Source organism: Pectinophora gossypiella, chromosome 3, assembly GCF_024362695.1.
Source record: "Pectinophora gossypiella chromosome 3, ilPecGoss1.1, whole genome shotgun sequence".
Lineage (NCBI taxonomy): Eukaryota > Metazoa > Arthropoda > Insecta > Lepidoptera > Gelechiidae > Pectinophora > Pectinophora gossypiella.
Window position 1 is genome coordinate 8,114,771 of NC_065406.1, and position 18,352 is coordinate 8,133,122.

An 18,352-nucleotide genomic window follows, 5' to 3' on the forward strand; every position below is an offset into this window, starting at 1 on the left:
AACGGCGTAGCGGCGCGTCGTACCGCGTAGCCCGTGCAGCCGCGCGCGCCGCATGTAGACCTCGTTCGACACTCGAAGTAAGATTAATCACGTTCGAATAATTGTAGACAGATTTTGAAATTTAATATTATTTGCATTTTCCTAAGAGTTAGAACGATTGAGACAGTAGGTCGCACGACCGTGTTATGGTGAATTGTGGAGATGTTTATTAAAAAAATACGTTTATGAAAATGGAATAAAAACGAAAAATATTGTCATATAAACTTGTAATTACTAACTTAAGAGGAATTATTGGAGAACCAGAAAAACGTTAAATAAACCAATTAAAAATATTAAAGTGTCTATTATTTATATGAGTTTTTTATACTTTATGTACACGAGCAGAAGTCACATACAACATTTCAATTTATTGTAATAAGAAGTATTTTTTTCTTAAAAGGAAAAATATAAAAATAGTATGTAAAAGTACAACGAAATGAATAAAATTTACAACAATGGCAGTTTAAATATTTTAATACAAAAATCTTCGCTTACATCAATATCACACTCGTGCTTACATCATCTATTTATAATAAGTATAAAAACTATGACTTCTCATTAAATTATCGTTCGCGCAATAGTATAAAAAGACACATTCTTCATCACAGCATGGCGTTCGCTATACACAATATACCGAACGCAGTCAGGCACACAACGCACGATCACAGTCGGTGACCTCACGCACAGCCACAGTCGGGGGCTGGCCGGGTCGCGGGGCGGGGTCGCGGGGTCGCGGGGTCGATGGGTCGCGGGGTCGCGGGGTCGCGGCGTCGCTAACGGCGCGCCCGCAGCGCAACAGCCAACGCCATCAGCGCGGCCGCTAGCGACAACTGTGAACTTGACGCCCCACTTCTATTCCCTGAATCGCCAGACGTCTCCGCGGCATCTGTACAATATAAGCCTATGTTTTACTCCGTAAACATTAGTAACACATACAAGCGTGCAAAAGTGCTATTTTAGCAAAATTATCTTCTATCATACGTGTGTAATATGCTTTAATAACATAACACAATTAAACAGGACAAAGAAACAAAATGATAAATGGCAAGCGTGATAAGTGAAATGTCGGGGACTGTTGTTTCTTACTTTCGTTATGAAAATATAACGCGTTACTGTTCGAAAAAAATAAGAAATATCAGTCCTGACAGATGCAGGTACCGCGAATTCCGCTTATGATAAAAAGGTAAAGAAACCGGAATTCGCGGCAGTATCAAGATGGTATCAAAAGGGACCTACAGAGGCGCGTGAGCGGTGTCGCGGCGGAGGACGCGGTCCTCCTAACATACCGATGCGGCTCTTCGCCGCACTTCCCTCTACAGTCTAGCCCCCCCCGACTGGACGTTGACCACTGAAACATCAACTTTCCTTTAGAAACTGTATAACCGACCACCGAAACCGTAACCCGTGTGCAAACTACCCCTACAACTCAATATACGTACGTATTTTATAATATTTACATGCAGTTTTATAATATTTCAACTCTATTTATATTTTCACACATAAGTACTACAGTTTTGTTTTTAAACGATAACGTAGTCCCATTTATTCAAAATTGTATAAATCCTATAAATCTAATAGATTATTTTTTGTTAATCTACATACTACTCATTTCAACTCTGTCAGTTACATGCATATATCAATATGTTAGTTACGTAATGGATTATTCATGAAAACTATCGAAAGATAAGAAATTCATTCATCATATCTCTACGTATATACTGAAGTTTATTCGATAAGATGTCAGTAGATTTGTGCGCTGAAACACGCCGTGAGTTTAGAAAAACTTTGTGGAACACAACTTTTCTTACTTTAGACGAAGATACCCCGCTCTTTACTTACAAATGCGAATGCGATGCATTCACAGTTTCATGACGATTATTCGTATTTTACGCTTCATTATATCTAAAAAGATATACGGGTATTATTTATCATCTACATCCCATAACCAACTCTAATCTCGAGTGCTGAGTGCTTCAAACCGTGTAACGTACAAGTACGTATGTATCTTACCTACGCCTAATTAGAAAATCAACGGATCAAACCTCCGAGGAAGAGATGTACTTTGGAAAACATGTTAGATGAAATGTTGAGGGAAAATGGCTCTAGATATTTTCTACTTGACTACTATGAGAATCAGTAAATCATTATATTTATTATTTAGATAGCGAAAATATCCAGTGTTCATTGTTCCTTAACTATACGAAGCCGGCACCGAATACAAAGCAGAGTGCGACCCCTACGCTGGCGTGCTTCACTGCCGCCCCAACCACAAGCCACAAGCACTGACTGCATGCAACATGCCATGCAAACGTGAAATGAAGTACACGTACAGGCAGCGCGTGATAAGCTCGCCGGTACTAAAATCACCGCTTATGTCTATAATCTCACTGGTATTCGCATATATTCTCCTATGTTACTAATTGAGTCTTTGTTCTTTATGCAATTTCTTTATGTACAATGTTCAGGAACTCTCCACCGAGGCTATTTCCTGAACCAGAAGAATGATCTGGGAGCGGATGATTTTACACCTAGAAAAACAAAACACAACACACACATAGAAACGTGAACTTGTCCCAAGCACCTGGTTACACAGCACGATAGTATTGCTGAGGTGATTGGTTCAATATTATTATAAAGTCTTGGTGTAACATTGATACAAAATTGGTGTCTTGCATATTTGTAAACACTTTATGAGGTGCACATTTTTTACAAATAACAATCGAGTGGTTTCACAAGTGTGGTAAGTAATCACATAAATTAATTTGCTTCTAATTTCAAAAGTGATTCAAAGTGCACATAAATTGTGTAGGCACAAATATAATAATGATTTTGGTGTTCTAAATTCTTGTATCTAATAATGATTCTCAATGTGTTTAGGTGAACCATCACTTTGCAAACTTGAGGTACGCTTCTCTTAAAATCCACTTAAAATAATCATACCACAAATTCGCAGGGTGACGTATGACGGCCCCAATTAGCAAAATTACAAGTCCCTGTTTTTACAAGACTAAAGTGGTTAAGCTTGTATTCTTTGATGTAACTCATGTAACGCGTTGCCCCTTTAGACTTGTAAGAAGGCTGCTCGTAGCTTTGTTAAGAGGGCCGCAGGAGGCGCCCAGAAGCCGCGTCGTCGTCAGTTCGTGGTCTGTGACCATCCACCGTCTGCCACTGCCTTGCTCTGCTGCCACCAATAGCCCACTTCCAAGCAATTGACCATCGCCTTGGAGTGTTATTCACTTATTGCAAGCATAGCTGGCTGTTAGTAGCGGACGTACTGTGTACATTGCATTGCCACTAAATAGACGCAGAAATAAAGGCATTAGAGAATAATATCCTATGAAATTATTGAAAAATGCCTTCTTATCTACAGTCTATAAGCAGGCAAAACCATGTTAAACACAATTGGTATTGGCAGTATTTATTAGTTATTACGATTTAGATAATAAGTATGTAGAGCTTTTAAATTAGTGGGTTAGTAAAAGTACGAAAATAACTATCTACATATTGTTAGTTTTGGGTTAAGTTAGAATTAGAACGTCAAACCGCACTTTGTTAGTATCTAAAATGGACACATGTTTTAAAATGGTACTTAAATATTGTGAACATAAAATAATGAAACTAAATAAAGAAAAGTGTAAAACAAAGAGAAGTTGAGACCAAGGGAGAAAGACATTCTGTAAAGAAATTAAGTAGTATAAGATAAGTAAATAGTAAATGAAAGTACAAAACAGTAAAGTTGATAACATTAAATAAAACAAACATTCATAACAATAACAAGAGACAGGACACAAGAGCGAACATTTAACAACTACAGTGGAGTCGGCGTTGGTCGGATTTTCGTCAATACTCGTAAGAAACCAATTTTCAATATTATGTTTTCCTATTACAAACGACAAGTTTGATTTATCATTATATTTTTTTTACCAATATTGTCAAACAAAATAGTTCATAATTTTATGTTATTGTCACTGTCACCTACCAAGTCGAATTGCACTTTTTCTCCCCCATTTTTATGCAAAGGAAATAAAAAATAAAAGAAAATCCCAAGTTAATCTTTAAGTAAATCTTATTTCTGGTATTGTATAAGGCCACTAAAACGTCCGTTACAATCTCAGTGTGTCATTCTTTAATAGTTATTTTGGGTGGCATCCAAATAAGAATTGGGTACTTAGGCGATATTTTTACAATCCAAGTTTTCTTAGCACACAGCAAAAATGTCTCGTTGTGGCCTATTTTTGTGCCACAGCAAAGAGAACTTTTTAAATGGTGGCAATAGTATATACTTAGAATCAGTATGATTGAAAATAGTTTTAAACAGAGGATTGTTACTTCTTTTTTGGCATTTCTGAAACCCTGGTTTTATCTGTCTTTCTGTCATGGATCAGTCTCTTGGTCATTTGGTCAGTTGTTGACCGCGGTCTGGGCGCCTACCTGCGTCGAACTGTATGTCGCCCACGTCGTCGTCTGACAACGGCGGGAGCGTGAGCTTGGCACTACCTCCGACGGTGCCTTTCGGAGCACTGGTGCAGCCCAACCACCAGTACGCCGTCGAACGCGGGAACGCTGGGTTGTCTGTGTCCACCTTTATAAAAGAATAATATTATTTGATTAGGTACTTTATGAGGAAGGGTTAAAGATAATCTGACCAGTATTAGGGACAATTGTTGTTACTTGGTACAAACTTTACTTTATCAACAAGAGAGTATTTTGAAGCACAGTAAAAGCCACTGAGAGAGCATAATTTTGATGTGACTTGTCTCCCAAATCATGTTAAGTAAATATTTTTAAAAGTACTTACACTGAAAGTTCTATCATTAAACCGCCAGTAGGAGCCTCCCTTAAAGAAGTATGTATATCCATTAGTATATTGGAGAGCTGCATCAATGTTATCAGGAATGCCTTCCCAGTTCGACAGAGGTTTAGGGTATGTGCCCTTGACCGGTGGCCTTTGCGCCGGGTCGAACCTCCAGAACTTAGAGCCTTTGTAGAAGTAGATCTTGCCGTTGCCAGACCAGACCAAAGCGGCGTCTAAGTTGTCTGGGATGCCCGTGAAGCCTGCAGAAGTTTTTTTAGATTATATTAACGGTGAAGGTTATATACGTTATTTTTAAGAAAATTATATTAGAATAGAGCCAGTCACAGGACTTTAAGACGTTTGTATTAGAAAGAAATATGACAAAAGCGGACTGGTCGATTCCGCGATAGTCGACATTGACCTATTCAATAACAGTGAAAACTGTTTGAATTTCAACAATATTTACCTAGACTTGTCATACTGCAGTAATTATTAACATATTAGGGTGAGAGCCCTCATCGCTCCCCATTTGTCCGGCCAAGTAGTTATTGCCATTTGCGGAAAATCTACTCTACTAATCGACTAATCTAGTCACGTCACAAAAAAAGAAAAAAAAAATACATTCGAAGACATGCCCTGCGAATTGGTACGACTATCTAAACGATGTAACGTTTCAAACTCCAAAAAGATCTTTTATTTACGTACCTTCACTGATTTCCTTAGGATACTCGCCGTCCATCTTCTGTCCATTGTACCTCCAGTACTTGGACCCCTTGAAGAAGTAGGTCTTGCCGTTCTTGTAGGTGAAAGCTGCATCGATGTTGCCGGGGAGGCCAGGCCAGGCGCGGGAGATGAGGCGGGGGTATCCGGCCGCAACGCCGTCCTCTGTCAGCCTCCAATAGTGCTCGCCTGCGGAAAAATATAAGTACATAAATAAATCACTCACATACTGTAAACAAAAAGACTCAAATTCATTGCGAAATGAACATACACAAATACAAACATAGATACGATCTGGATGATTATTATGACAGCTCAATGATAACCCTGACACCAGGGTTGCTGAGGTTGGTCATCTACCTCACAACCGATAGAAGAAGATTGGTAGAAAATCAGATATAACCGTTTCTAATTATCTGTAACCATCGAACTCATTACCCTCATTTACGTTGCGCAGTCGGGTAATCTTCGTCCTTACCTTTGAAGATAAATGTGGCACCGTCAGCGGAATTGAAAATGGTATCAATGTTGGGGTCGGCACAGAGCGCGGGGTCTTCAGCCGAGGGTTGCTGCGTGGTGGCGCGCGGCACAGATGGTACGCTGGCGCCTCCACCACCGATGTCCGTTTGGGTCTTCCGCCCGTATAGCGCCTGGAAGTAGGTGGAGGAACTTTAGCATACTTGACAGATGTTTTTTTGTTTTTAGATGTTTTTGTAATGTATAAAACACATATAGCTTTTTAGGCCAAGTAGCTATGACATCTAAGGCTCCTATCTACCAAAAGTCACGTCAAAAAATTACCCTCAACTCAAACATCCGATGAATAAGAGTTTTTTGTTTTGGTTATGGTGAGAAAATAATTTAATTCCAGAATGCGTTTTATCACTATCTAGCTTAGAATAATAACTATGATTTATAGTAAGTATGTGCAGATAACATAACATATACAGTATATATCCATCCAAGAGGCGTCGCCTTTATAAACCAGAGGGGATATGGTACATACTCTATCGTTCTGTTCCACTGCGAGGTATGCATTAGTTTCGTTCTTGTTCCGTTTGGAGTGATACTCTGAATGCATAGAAGATAATGATACATTTTGATACAAACCTGAATGCCCTGGACATCATCCTGGTCAAGTTGGAAGGCAGGGTCGTAGCCGCGGTAGAAGGGAGCCATCAGTGCAGACCTCACGTCGCTGTGGGACAGACCTAGCGAGTGCCCGAACTCATGCGCCGCTACCTGAAACGTACCGTAGAAAGTTATTTACTACAACTACAAAATTACACTACATTTTTATCACTAGAAAATATATAAAAATGATACAAAATATAATATAAAACATAGCTGCAACAGTATTACGTAACTATTTAACATATTTGTAACGAAACGCTGTATTGGTTGAGGTATATTTTCTGGGTAACCCAAGCAATCAAGTAAGTAACTAATAATTATTTTCCGTTTCGTATTTAATGACTCAAACCGATTTTAGTATTAGTTGATCGGATTCACAGTGATAATTAAAGAACTAACCTGGAAAAGATTGGTTCCCCTCCTCGAATTGATAGACCACATCTCTGCATCGTCGAAGTGAGCATCACCTCCGTATACCTGCACACAAATATGACATAAAATACCCATTACAAAATAAACATTTCGTTATCTTCTTCTTATAGCGGGTTGTGAATACCAACCTCATCAACCCCAGTCAGGCTTATTACTGAGCCGCCAAAGGCTGCTGACATCATGTATCTACATACATACATCTGTAAGTAGTATCCGGGACCAACTGTTTAACGTGCCGTTTGTAGCACGGATCATCTTGTTTTCAGACAATTAGGTGATCAGCCTGTAATGTCCTGACCAAAAAAGAGTGATTTTTGTGATATGTCCTCACCGAGATTCGAACCCGGGGCCACCGAATGCCCAACGCTCAACCACTGGACCACGGAGGCCGTTAACATTTTGTTATTACTTTCACTGTATTACAATGTGTTACATCCGCAACTTTTCACCATTTGCGTAAACGCTCACTTAATTCGTCAGCAATTCATAGAAATCATTGTTTGCAGGTGTTCCTATTGAGTCATGTAAGTAGGGACTGTACCCTTTGTTCACTTTTAAAATACTATTTATTTGTAATAATAACTATATATTAACTTACCGGGAAATATGCATGCGCAAGAGTACCACCGGGCCCATCGAACGGATCACCATCTCCATGCTCTCCCTTTTCAAACCTATTCAACAGAACACAAATATGAATATAGCACAGTAGAACATGACATGAATTATGTAAAGGTACATCACATAATAAGCATGGATACATCATGCATGTGGTACTTGTATCGGCAGGTCAGCATCAAACCTCAATGACAACGTTTGTGTTCAGTTACGCAACGCGGATTACCGTGCATTGTAAAACGCATTATTGCTGAATGAAATAGTTACAGTTACAATGCCAACAGCAGATTGTCCTGTGATTGCGTATTTAGTATCTCTATACAAATCTAAACGATATGCACAATTTGTTTTCCAAACCCACTTTCAAGCCGCAATTTCTCGCTCAACTTTATTCATTCTTAAATTTAAAATTGGTGTGTGAAACAGTTGAGTTTTGAAATAGCAAACAGTATGCTAAATAGCATACGATTGCATATTTTTCGGTTTATTGTCAACCGCAAAGCAATCAATTTCAATAAATTGGTAGTCGTTTTTTTTAATTTTCCTCTTAGTTTCATGCCCTGCCTGGTAATAAAAAAAAAAAGGTCAGGTTTACCTTAAGATTTATGTTTTTGTTTTTTAAATCGACATGAACAAATGTGGCACTGTGTATTTCTATTATTATACCTCTCTTATTTTGAATAAAATTCAAGCTATTTATTAATATTGAAAGCAACCCAAAAATACGGACCTAATTTCAATGTGGACTTGTCCGGTCCTTTTCTGCGTGAAGGTGAGGTCCGTGTAGTCGGACCATACGGAGAAGGCCTTAGCGAGCTCAGCGTCCACCTCGGCGCGGTTCAGTCTTGATGGGTACTTGGCGATTTTGTACGTCAGGTTCTTCACGCGCCATCTTGAACCTGAGACAAAAGATTCGGGAATCCAATGTACAAGTATAATTATACAGGTAGGGACAAATCTACTGGAAAATATTTTAGTAAATAATGAAAACTACACATACTATATCTTTCGAATGTGGATTTTTCGTTCGATCTGGTCGATTGAATTTCGTCAGATTCGTGAGAATTTCTAAATGCTCTCAAAATTCAGACACTAAGCGTAAAATTTTTGCTGATTTCCAATACAAGAGACGATTTGTTTAATTTGAATACAATTCAGTCAAGGACTTATGGTAATGAAATTTATGGTTTGTCAGTGGCCCAAACGAATGCTGAGATTAAAAACCGTGACGCGATTGCCTAAGATAGAGAAAGCGTGTTGATTCGAATGTCTGCGAGGTTGATCGGCAATGACACTGTCTTGCTGTTTATCTAACTAAACTCATTTAGTACAGCTGTAACTTGTAACTATTGAGGACGACATACAGGGTGTTAGTGACATCGCAACGAAAACTTTGAGGGTTGATTCAGCCCATGATTCTCAGTTGATATCAAGTGGAATTTTCTGTCGCAAAAGTTTGGCACTGAAAATAATTTAACAAGGTCTGAACCATCCCCCTCAGTATTCGTAATGGTGTCACTAACACCCATACCTACTTGTATGGCAACCTGTATGTACTTGTACAGGGTGTAAGTGACATCGTAACCAATACTGAGGGGGCTGATTCACCTCATTATTCTGAATTAATATCAAGTAGACTTTTCTATAATTTAAAAATCACGAATTTTGCGACGGAAAATTCCACTTGATATCAACTCAGAATCATGGTCTGAATAATCCCCCTTAGTATTCGTTACGATTTCAGTTACATCCTGTATTTTGATAAAAAATGACCTAGCTTGTAAGTTTGTAAAGTTATCGGGAATAAATCAGATATCAGAAGATATTGAGGCTCTAGAACGGCGATAAACAAAACGGGGCTGGCCTCTCTATTACTTACTTATCAAATGTCAATAAAAAAACACAGTAAAATAATTAGGTCTTACTACTGATCGAAAGCACCCTAAATAATCTATCAAATCAGATCAGCTACACTAAGTACTTGACTACTTCCTATAGGCCACTAGAAAACAACAATAACTTGAGAAACAAGTGTTGTTCTTCACGGTAAACTGCCTTAAGAGAATATACTTATGAAGTACCAAGTTGATTGATAGTTCAAGAAGTCCCTTGGCCATTCGTGGCGCTTAGAGTCTTACCTTGGAGCGCGTATCTCTTGGCACGAGTCTCCCCGAAGCCCACCTTATCTCTGACACCACACCTCGGCAGTGACATCACTTTGGTCGTCTCCTCGTCCAACTCGCCTGTACAAAAAAATACATATACTTAATTAATTATGCTTATTATATGCTTATTAATGTAAGGATCTTCTACTCTTCTATTGCGTGGGTTGTGAGGTGGAGAACCAACCTCATCAACCCAATGAAAAATGTAAGAATAATAATAGTATTACTGTTATCCTACAATCCAATCAATTCAATTGCAATAAGTCTCTTTTAATTTTTGATTTTTTGATCCGCACAATTAATTCATGGCGAATTTTGAATTTGAGGACAAACCACTATTCGATTCAGTAGGTAGGTACTGTCTAAGCTGACTTCAATCTAAGAAAGTTATGTAAAAGTTCTGCAAACAGAAATGAAACTATAACATTGACTTATTTGTATAACAAAACCAAACACGATTGGTTGACACCAAACGTAGTTTTTGTATCTGATGACGAGGAAGTAATTACACAAGCACGTCGACCGCAACCGCATGCGGAAAACTATGAATAAACAGGAACAACGGCTGTTGAGACGTGACGACCAATGCTTACTGGCAGATCTCTGATAGCTGATCCATGGGAACTTCCACACTGTGGCCAATTGCCACCAGGATAAATCTAAAAATGAACCAACGGTCTCTATTGCGTGTTAAAATACTTTTATAACTGTGTACTAGGTACTTACGTTTTTAAACGCTATCAAAATAAATATTTCAGTATTTCACTAACCTATCGCAAGAGTACAAGGTCGACAATTATTTAGCAAAACAGACCTTCTGTACACCTAACAGAGGTTGACGTCGTCAGACAGTGATGACAAATGTTTCATGATATTTTATGGATAATGATGAAATCTCAAGTTGACATTATTTGGTGTCAAGATTACTTTGGACTATGTATAAAAACATCCAGACGGAAAATTTTAATAAGTAGTTACCAACATATGGTATGCATGCGTACTTTGTACCTCAACAGCTACCTGCCTATTGACGTCATTACGAAGTTATCAAGACCAATTCAAATGAATGACATTCATTCTATTCCAAAAACATCACTATGTGGGGCTTCCGAAACGCATGATAAATCACGAACAATACAAATCCATCGTCTCGTAACACAGCATAATGTGCTTAACTTCCCAAGTGGACTCGTGCAATGACCAACCATGAATTATGTATACATGCCTGCAGGCTGCGTTATTTGCTTACATAATAACACTGCCCTTAGCAGATAGTCAAGACCAATAAACTACTTCTCGTGTCAAGGCACGTACTGGCTCGAAGACGATTCAGCTTATGCCCACATAATGATACGGTATTTAAGTAGTAGGCTGCCAACAGTGGTCTCATAGAGTAGCAAATTGTATTGTCGATGTGTGAATCTTGATAGTAGTAATGAACGTGCCAGGGTCGCGGGATTGCGGAGTGTGGACAGTAACAAGCGGGTGCAGGCTCGGCGGCCGGCGACTGCCACGCAAGGTCAAGGTGCGCGGATGTAGACCTCACATCACATACTTACATTACGTCAGCCCGTGCAACAAGAAATGCACGTCCACAACGCCCAGTCATGCACCAGTTGTATGCTTTATACTCAGTATAGTCATTTATGACCGCATAGATGACCACATAATCCACCGCAATTTATATAATTTTCGGTTTAATAAATAAATCATTCCTTATTGAACATAATGCTTACCTTCGTGTATTGACGCATTGTTTTGCACGTTATATCAGGGCTTGTGACCGTTGCGTAACGTCTAAAGGTACAGGAAGTGATGTAGGTAACGTAATTAGAATAATATGGTTTCAATAGGTACTACAATACTTACTGATAGGAGGTCCTTAAATATTAGATGAAAAAGAAAAGGATGGATTTAATATCTGTTCCTACAATAGATAGACTATACTACTATTTCATAAAAGAAAATGCTAACCCGCATTGGAGCAGCGTGGTGGAGTATGCCATTATCTAAAATTCCCATAAAAAAGTTTTATAAGGGAATAATTCCTAAATTATTCGATCATATATTTTTTTTATTTTTTTTATATAGAGTGATGGATCGTAGGTTTTACAGACAATTTAATCAAAAATTATTCAACAGTACTTAAATCAATCATGGCGTTAATAATGGTCAGATCTACGTCACGTATTTTATACATTAAAATTGAGGTTAATATATTACGTACATATATTTTTTAACATGTAGTTCTTGTGCTCTAGTATGGAGCAAGACGGAAAGATAGAGTATAGATATAGTATAGCATAGTGCAAAAGAAACATACGAAGAAAATGTACTATTCTGACAACTGTGCTACGTACTGTGACGCAAAAAATAACTTTATTTTTACGAGCCTAATGTTTAATAATATACTTACTACTAAATTATCTACACAACATAACATAGCAATACGCCTGTATACCAAAGGAAAGGGATACACAGAGTAGCATAGTACCTAGGTACAGTCATGAGCAATATCATGTACTTTAGAACCTTATCGCACTATCATATTTAACATTCAATGAGACTTACGGTTCAATTTGTCAAAAAAAGTTAATGTGACATGGTTTCAAAGTGTATACATATTAGTACTCGTGACCGAACATCTATGTATAGCTATGTTTAAGTAACATGTAACAAAGGGAGAGACTACTGCCATTAACTGGGCACAATCCTGGAAACCTCGTGAGGTCATTTAATCTATGATCTAAGTAAATAAAAAATTCAAACCCATAAAATCGAATTCAGTGGATTAGAGCCCGAACCAGGATTGAACCCGTGACATTACGATGTAAGTCAAGCGTTCTCCGAACTGGGCTGTCATGATTTTTTGAGAGATAAATTTACCTTAAAATTAACTTTTTTAAAATTCCTTATTATTAAAAACCTTGATAGCCATAAATTGACTTACCCGTGGTATTAAGTCCAGCGAAGCTCTGGAACTCCATAATGGCTCGCTTCCACGATGATTCGTCCATGATGTGACCGCTGGAAGGGTTCCGTACTGAAGGACTCAGGTACCCATATTGCGCCAGGTACATCTGAAAGTAGGCATCGTCGTTAACCTGCCGTATCCACAGAGGAATAGGCCCTGCTGTCTTGTAAGAAGGTCGAATATTTATTGTTTATACTCCACCAGGTGCCAGTTTGTATGTGACAATATTTGGTGCAAATTATATAAGTATTCGGTGCTAGTAGCAAATCCTTAAGCCATTTAAAATGACAAAGATACAATGTATTTTCTCTTTAAATTCATATTTTCAATAAACTGTGTTAAGTTTTATGTTTTATTACAACCTTTTCACTGAAACTACTTACGTACTTACTGAGAAAGTGAGTCGCTTTCCGCCCTTTGTATTCTTTTCAACCGATAGTCTTTTGTTTCCGTTTTATTTTTATTGTGGCCACTTAAAGTGTCAACATCTTATGGTGTTATAAAGTTTTATTTTCTCGCTAAATGGAAAATATTTTTCTCGTTTCAACCTGAGTCTTATACATTGATGTACTTATAATACGTTGCTCTTTAGTTTTATAGCTATGATGTGACTGTAATTTAGTGCTCAATGTATATATATGTTAACAATCTTGTCAGATTCGTCCAAAAATAAACATATTGTCCAAAAGAAAAAGCATGTTGTCTGTTTTGAAATGCGAGTAAACAACGCATTGTAGACAGTTAATACATTTACAACTTTAACCTAGTAAATTGCTTGTGGAGTCATTAGTTATCTTCTCACATGGTATCTCTTCTTAGCAAGGTTACCCACCCATTGTTTATTGTCAACGCATTTGATAAGGATAACGCGATACATGACGTCGCCTGCTAATCGAGTATCTACCTTTTGTATCGCACGTTAGTCTTATTTTTTTATTCCATTTTAATAATAATACACTTTGAAGCAGAAGTCGTTAACAACGAATTATTTGAAAGTAATCCAAAGTAAAATAAATTAGCGAGGAGAACCGATGGCCGATGGGGCGGAAAGGTTCTAGAATGGCGACCACGTGTCGGACGACGCTCAGTGGGTAGGCCCGCTACAAGGTGGACCGACGATCTGGTGAAGGTCGCGGGAAGCTGCTGGATGCGGGCAGCGCAGGACCGATCGTCGTGGAGATCCTTGGGGGAGGCCTATGCCCAGCAGTGGGCGTCATACGGCTGATGATGGATGGATCGAACGATATATTGTTTTCTATAATTATTAATAATATTATCCTATCATTATTATTCTGTTACCTTTGCCCACTTTTAGTTAATAATTTAAATTTTCTGTCCAGTGTTCGATTTCCAACCCGGAAGGAATATGACGTAACTTATTATTGTAAGTATAATTATAAAAATACCACATCTCTTATTTCCATACTTATATTAAAAGTTTCCATTATATTAATAAATATTTAATATAATACGTTTTATACTAGTGTGTCCGTTGTTACATAAACCTTTGTCGATCTTGTACTGGGGAGCTTCTGTCCTTGAATGGTGGCAAAGGCGTTGGCGCTGCGCGTGTGTCGCATCGCAATGCGCAGACGCACGCGTCTTTGTTCCATCTCCATGGCTCTGTACGGCGGAGTCACAATGTTCCTTTACAGTGCAAGGTACGCATTAGATCAACAACCAGTCAATGTGCTTCGATAGCCGTATAGAGGTTGAGATTATAAAGTCATTAGCATATGTTCCCAAACTTTTGAGACAGCAGAACACCCACCAAATCAAATTATTACAAATTAACTTCACTGTACTTTAAATAAAACCTAAAGCTTTTATCTGAAATATTTCAAATACTTTATTATTCACTTTAACTTTTAATGCAAAGAATAAAATTTTACAGAGCCCTGATAACTTTTCTGCGGAACCCCTAGGTTCCAACTAAGTTTCAAAACGTGAATTCGAAAACAAATTCGACAATCACTGGTTTAGGCCTGTACTGGTTTCGAACCTGCGACCTCAAAGTGAGAGGCAAGCGTTTTAGCAACTGGGCTACCACGGTTCAACTAAGTATGAATTCGCGAGACAAATAGTAAGTACTTAATTGCAAAAGAGTTGGTATTTTGCTGCCATCGGCCCAAGTTGCCAGAATACTCCACGTATTCTCAAGTCCACGCAGTCAATAGCCCCAAAATTCCAGGTTTGCTATTGTGTATTCAATGCTAAACGACTGCCATAAATATTATTATTGTAAAAAAACATTTCTCATTTGCCAAGCAAATACCGTTAACACACTTCTGTTATCAGTTATTGTCGTAGGACTTTTAAAATAAAGAAGATCTGCAGTTTGTCAACTAATATTGTAAATAAGCTTTTTATTATGACTGACACAGTAAATACCATGAACTTATGATAAAGAAATAAGTATATAGACAAAAATAGATTTCTCTTCAGTCAGTATCTATGAAACTTATCTAAATGTAAATAAAGTAAATTCAAAATAAGAAATGTAAGCAGAATGCATTCTCAACGAACTTTCTAGAACTATTACACTCAAATTACTACATGACGCAGCATTTCTTTATCACGAAAAGGTCGAGATATATAAACTTTGGTATAGTTAGAAGAAATTGAAAGTTACAGAATAAACTCGTGCTGTGTGGCAATATTAACTTAAATAAACTTTATTAGACAGGAAAAATACAGCAGTTACCTACTATTGAAAAACATCTAAGACATTCCTCTTCTCGGAAGACGTATGGAGTCATAATAAAATTTACTTTTATCAGCCCATTGTTAAGAGATTAAGGAGTTTGAGATTAAACGAGGATATCCACACTGAATCTATTTGCGCATGAAAATTTGAGACACGTAAACCAACAGATGATAAAGGCGATAAGTATATCGTGTGTCTGAATAAATATGAGGCTGTCCATGACTAACGGACGAGGTATCGCCAGTTTGGGCGCGTCGCGGCCGTTGACTTGCACAGGCCGCCAATACCCCATTGTCTTGAGCGAAAGTTATGTAAAGAATAAACGATTCGATGTAAAAATTGGAGTTGTCTGAGTAACTTACCGGCCAAATTTTATATGATTCCTACGGGACCTTCTCATATTAATATCAGTAGACATTCTAGCGTTTTACTCATTTTGTACTGTTTCTACATGCTTCCTAAAGTGCTCTGAGTAATATTGTATTTGTTATCCTATCTTCTTCTATCGTGTGGATTGTGAGGTGAATTACCAACCCCATCAACCGTAGTGTCAGGGATATTACTGAGCCGCCATAGGCCCCTGACATGACTCATGTAACGACTACGTACTTACATCAGTAAGTAATTACCGGGACCAACAGCTTAACGTGCCTTCCGAAGCACGGATCTTTTTACTTTTTGGACAATCAGGTGATCAGCCTATAATGTCCTAACCAAACTAGGGATCACAAAGTGATTTTTGTGATTTGTGCCCACCGGGATTAGAACCCGGGACCTCCGGATCGTGAGCACAACGCTCAACCACTGGACCACGGAGGCCGTATCCTATTATCACCTATGTCTGCGACTAAATGCTTCGGTTTTTAAACTTCGTAGAGTATTGTACTTTGCCAAATAAAAATGTCCCTACAAAATTCTTTAATTTTATTAAATATATTTATTTAACAAATTAATGTATTTGCTTGTTTAATGAGGCTTCAATTGTTCGCTAAATTTGGCTAATTGTAAATATTTGGTGTAATGGCATACACTTTAGTAGACTGAACCTTTGAAATTCGCGGCAAGATATGTACAGACTACCCCATCGTCTATAATGAATGAGTCAACTTCTATGACACTTCTGAGAAGATAAGCCACAGGAAACCTTTTAAGTTTATCTTATCGCCCTTGACCAAGTATGGAATGTGAAATATTTTGTCGTTCTAATTAAAATAATATTTTGGCCACTTGCCTAGTCCACAAACATTTTGAAGCAACTGCATTCTGTGTTATTACACCAATTAAGTGTTGTTGTGTTATCATTTATTTGGCGTTTTTCCTCATCCTTGCTTGTATTTATTACTTGAGCAATGCCAATTGGCCTTTTCTGGCGTCATATTAACGTTTATGTTATACTTAATTAATTTGACTAGTTTTGTTTTTACTTTGCTAGATTTTATTCTTTTTACACGGATTTAAAGTTTTATAATTAATCTCTTGAAAGTCCTCCTTAGCGCTCCCCATTTGTCTAACCAAGTTAGTTAATACCACTTGCGGCGCGCAGCGTCAAAAAAAAATAAGTTTAACAAGATAATGGTAAAGTAATTACCTATAAGTTTAAAACCATGACAGAGTTAAATAATAAAATTGGCACATATGTATCGGGGTCAGTGTGTCTGTGAGTAACGGTCGGAGGCTGCGCCCGCGCCGATCGCGGCTCCAGTGCGCAGGCGGTCCACAGACCTACTTCCCCGTATTAATCCGCCTGGGGGCTCAACCGTCCGAGCAACGGCACTCATTATCACGCATCATCGCTAACTAACAATGTAAATTGGCAAAAATAACATCTCCAAAGCGACGGAAAGTACTTGGAAGTTGTTAAACGGTTGTCAAAATAATATACGCTTTGTCATGTTTACAGGTCAGCAGAGTTTATATTGTGGGTCAGCAGAGACTTAATGTGTTGTGACCTTTCTTCGAAGGAGATTTGAGTAGAGCCCTGCCGACCTACAGCCATATTGAGAGATGGATTGAATTTCAACTTCCCATAAAAGTTTTGTTTGTTTAGGTTTTCTTTCAGATAAGTCAGAGTCAAGCTAAAGTCAGATATATAAAATAATCTTCACCGTTATGTACTTTACTACCTAGCAGTGATTTATTTCAAACCTACTATAATTACATTACATCAAAAGTGCTCGACAATTATTATATTGCGTAGATTTCAAAATACACAAAGAGCACAGCAGTAACTTTCATATACTTATTTTATGAAGTCTAAACAAACTTCCGGCTGTGTTTGCATAGTGCGTAAGCTGTGATTCAGAGTGCTTGCGGTGTATTACGATACAGTCAGTGAACCACTCATTTGGAGGTCGAACAATATTCCTTTATCTTTCCAATGTGTTTGCGAGGAAGTACCTAACCTATGACGAGCCAAACTTTAAAGAATCTATCCTTGACTTGATAACGGCTACAAGTATGCGATTATGTTACAAAGTGCGCTGGTGGACAGTTAAAATCTAGATTTAAGAGCAAATTTTAGTAGGCATTCCTATTTTTTTTCTAGAAGTAAGTATAGCCTATGTTATTTAGGAATAATTTAGCATTCTAATGGTGAAATATTTTTTGAAATCGTTCCAGTAGTTTTTGAGTTTAGTACAAACAAAAATACATATTATATTAGTCAGTAAGTATGGAAGTATAGATCAAATACTGATAAAAACATATTTTAAATAGCTAGTTTATAACTGTCATTTTTTTAAATATTCGCTGTTAAAATTCCAGTGAGT

General features: G+C 37.9%; 1 protein-coding gene across 7 annotated transcripts in view; it reads right to left on the bottom strand.

Moving 5' to 3' along the window:
* Positions 1-495: 495 nt before the first annotated feature.
* The window catches only part of LOC126381824 (matrix metalloproteinase-14), a 37,353-nt gene continuing 19,496 nt past the window's right edge, over positions 496-18,352 (bottom strand). The window contains exons 3-15 of one of the 7 annotated variants that reach the window (XR_007568985.1): positions 12,854-13,007; positions 9,877-9,981; positions 8,469-8,637; positions 7,719-7,794; positions 7,088-7,165; positions 6,665-6,796; positions 6,033-6,204; positions 5,540-5,743; positions 4,838-5,094; positions 4,537-4,621; positions 2,370-2,567; positions 1,276-1,387; positions 907-925 (exon numbers count right to left, since the gene is read on the bottom strand). Coding sequence is in view for 3 of the 7 variants with exons in the window: in XM_050031321.1 (XP_049887278.1) it covers positions 813-925; positions 4,471-4,621; positions 4,838-5,094; positions 5,540-5,743; positions 6,033-6,204; positions 6,665-6,796; positions 7,088-7,165; positions 7,719-7,794; positions 8,469-8,637; positions 9,877-9,981; positions 12,854-13,007 (1,611 nt within the window). In the remaining 4 variants the exon portion in view is untranslated. Of the gene's footprint in view, positions 926-1,275; positions 1,388-2,369; positions 2,568-4,470; positions 4,622-4,837; positions 5,095-5,539; positions 5,744-6,032; positions 6,205-6,664; positions 6,797-7,087; positions 7,166-7,718; positions 7,795-8,468; positions 8,638-9,876; positions 9,982-12,853; positions 13,008-18,352 lie in introns of all 7 variants that reach the window. The other 6 variants (XR_007568982.1, XR_007568984.1, XR_007568983.1 and 3 more) reach the window with 6 other exon arrangements.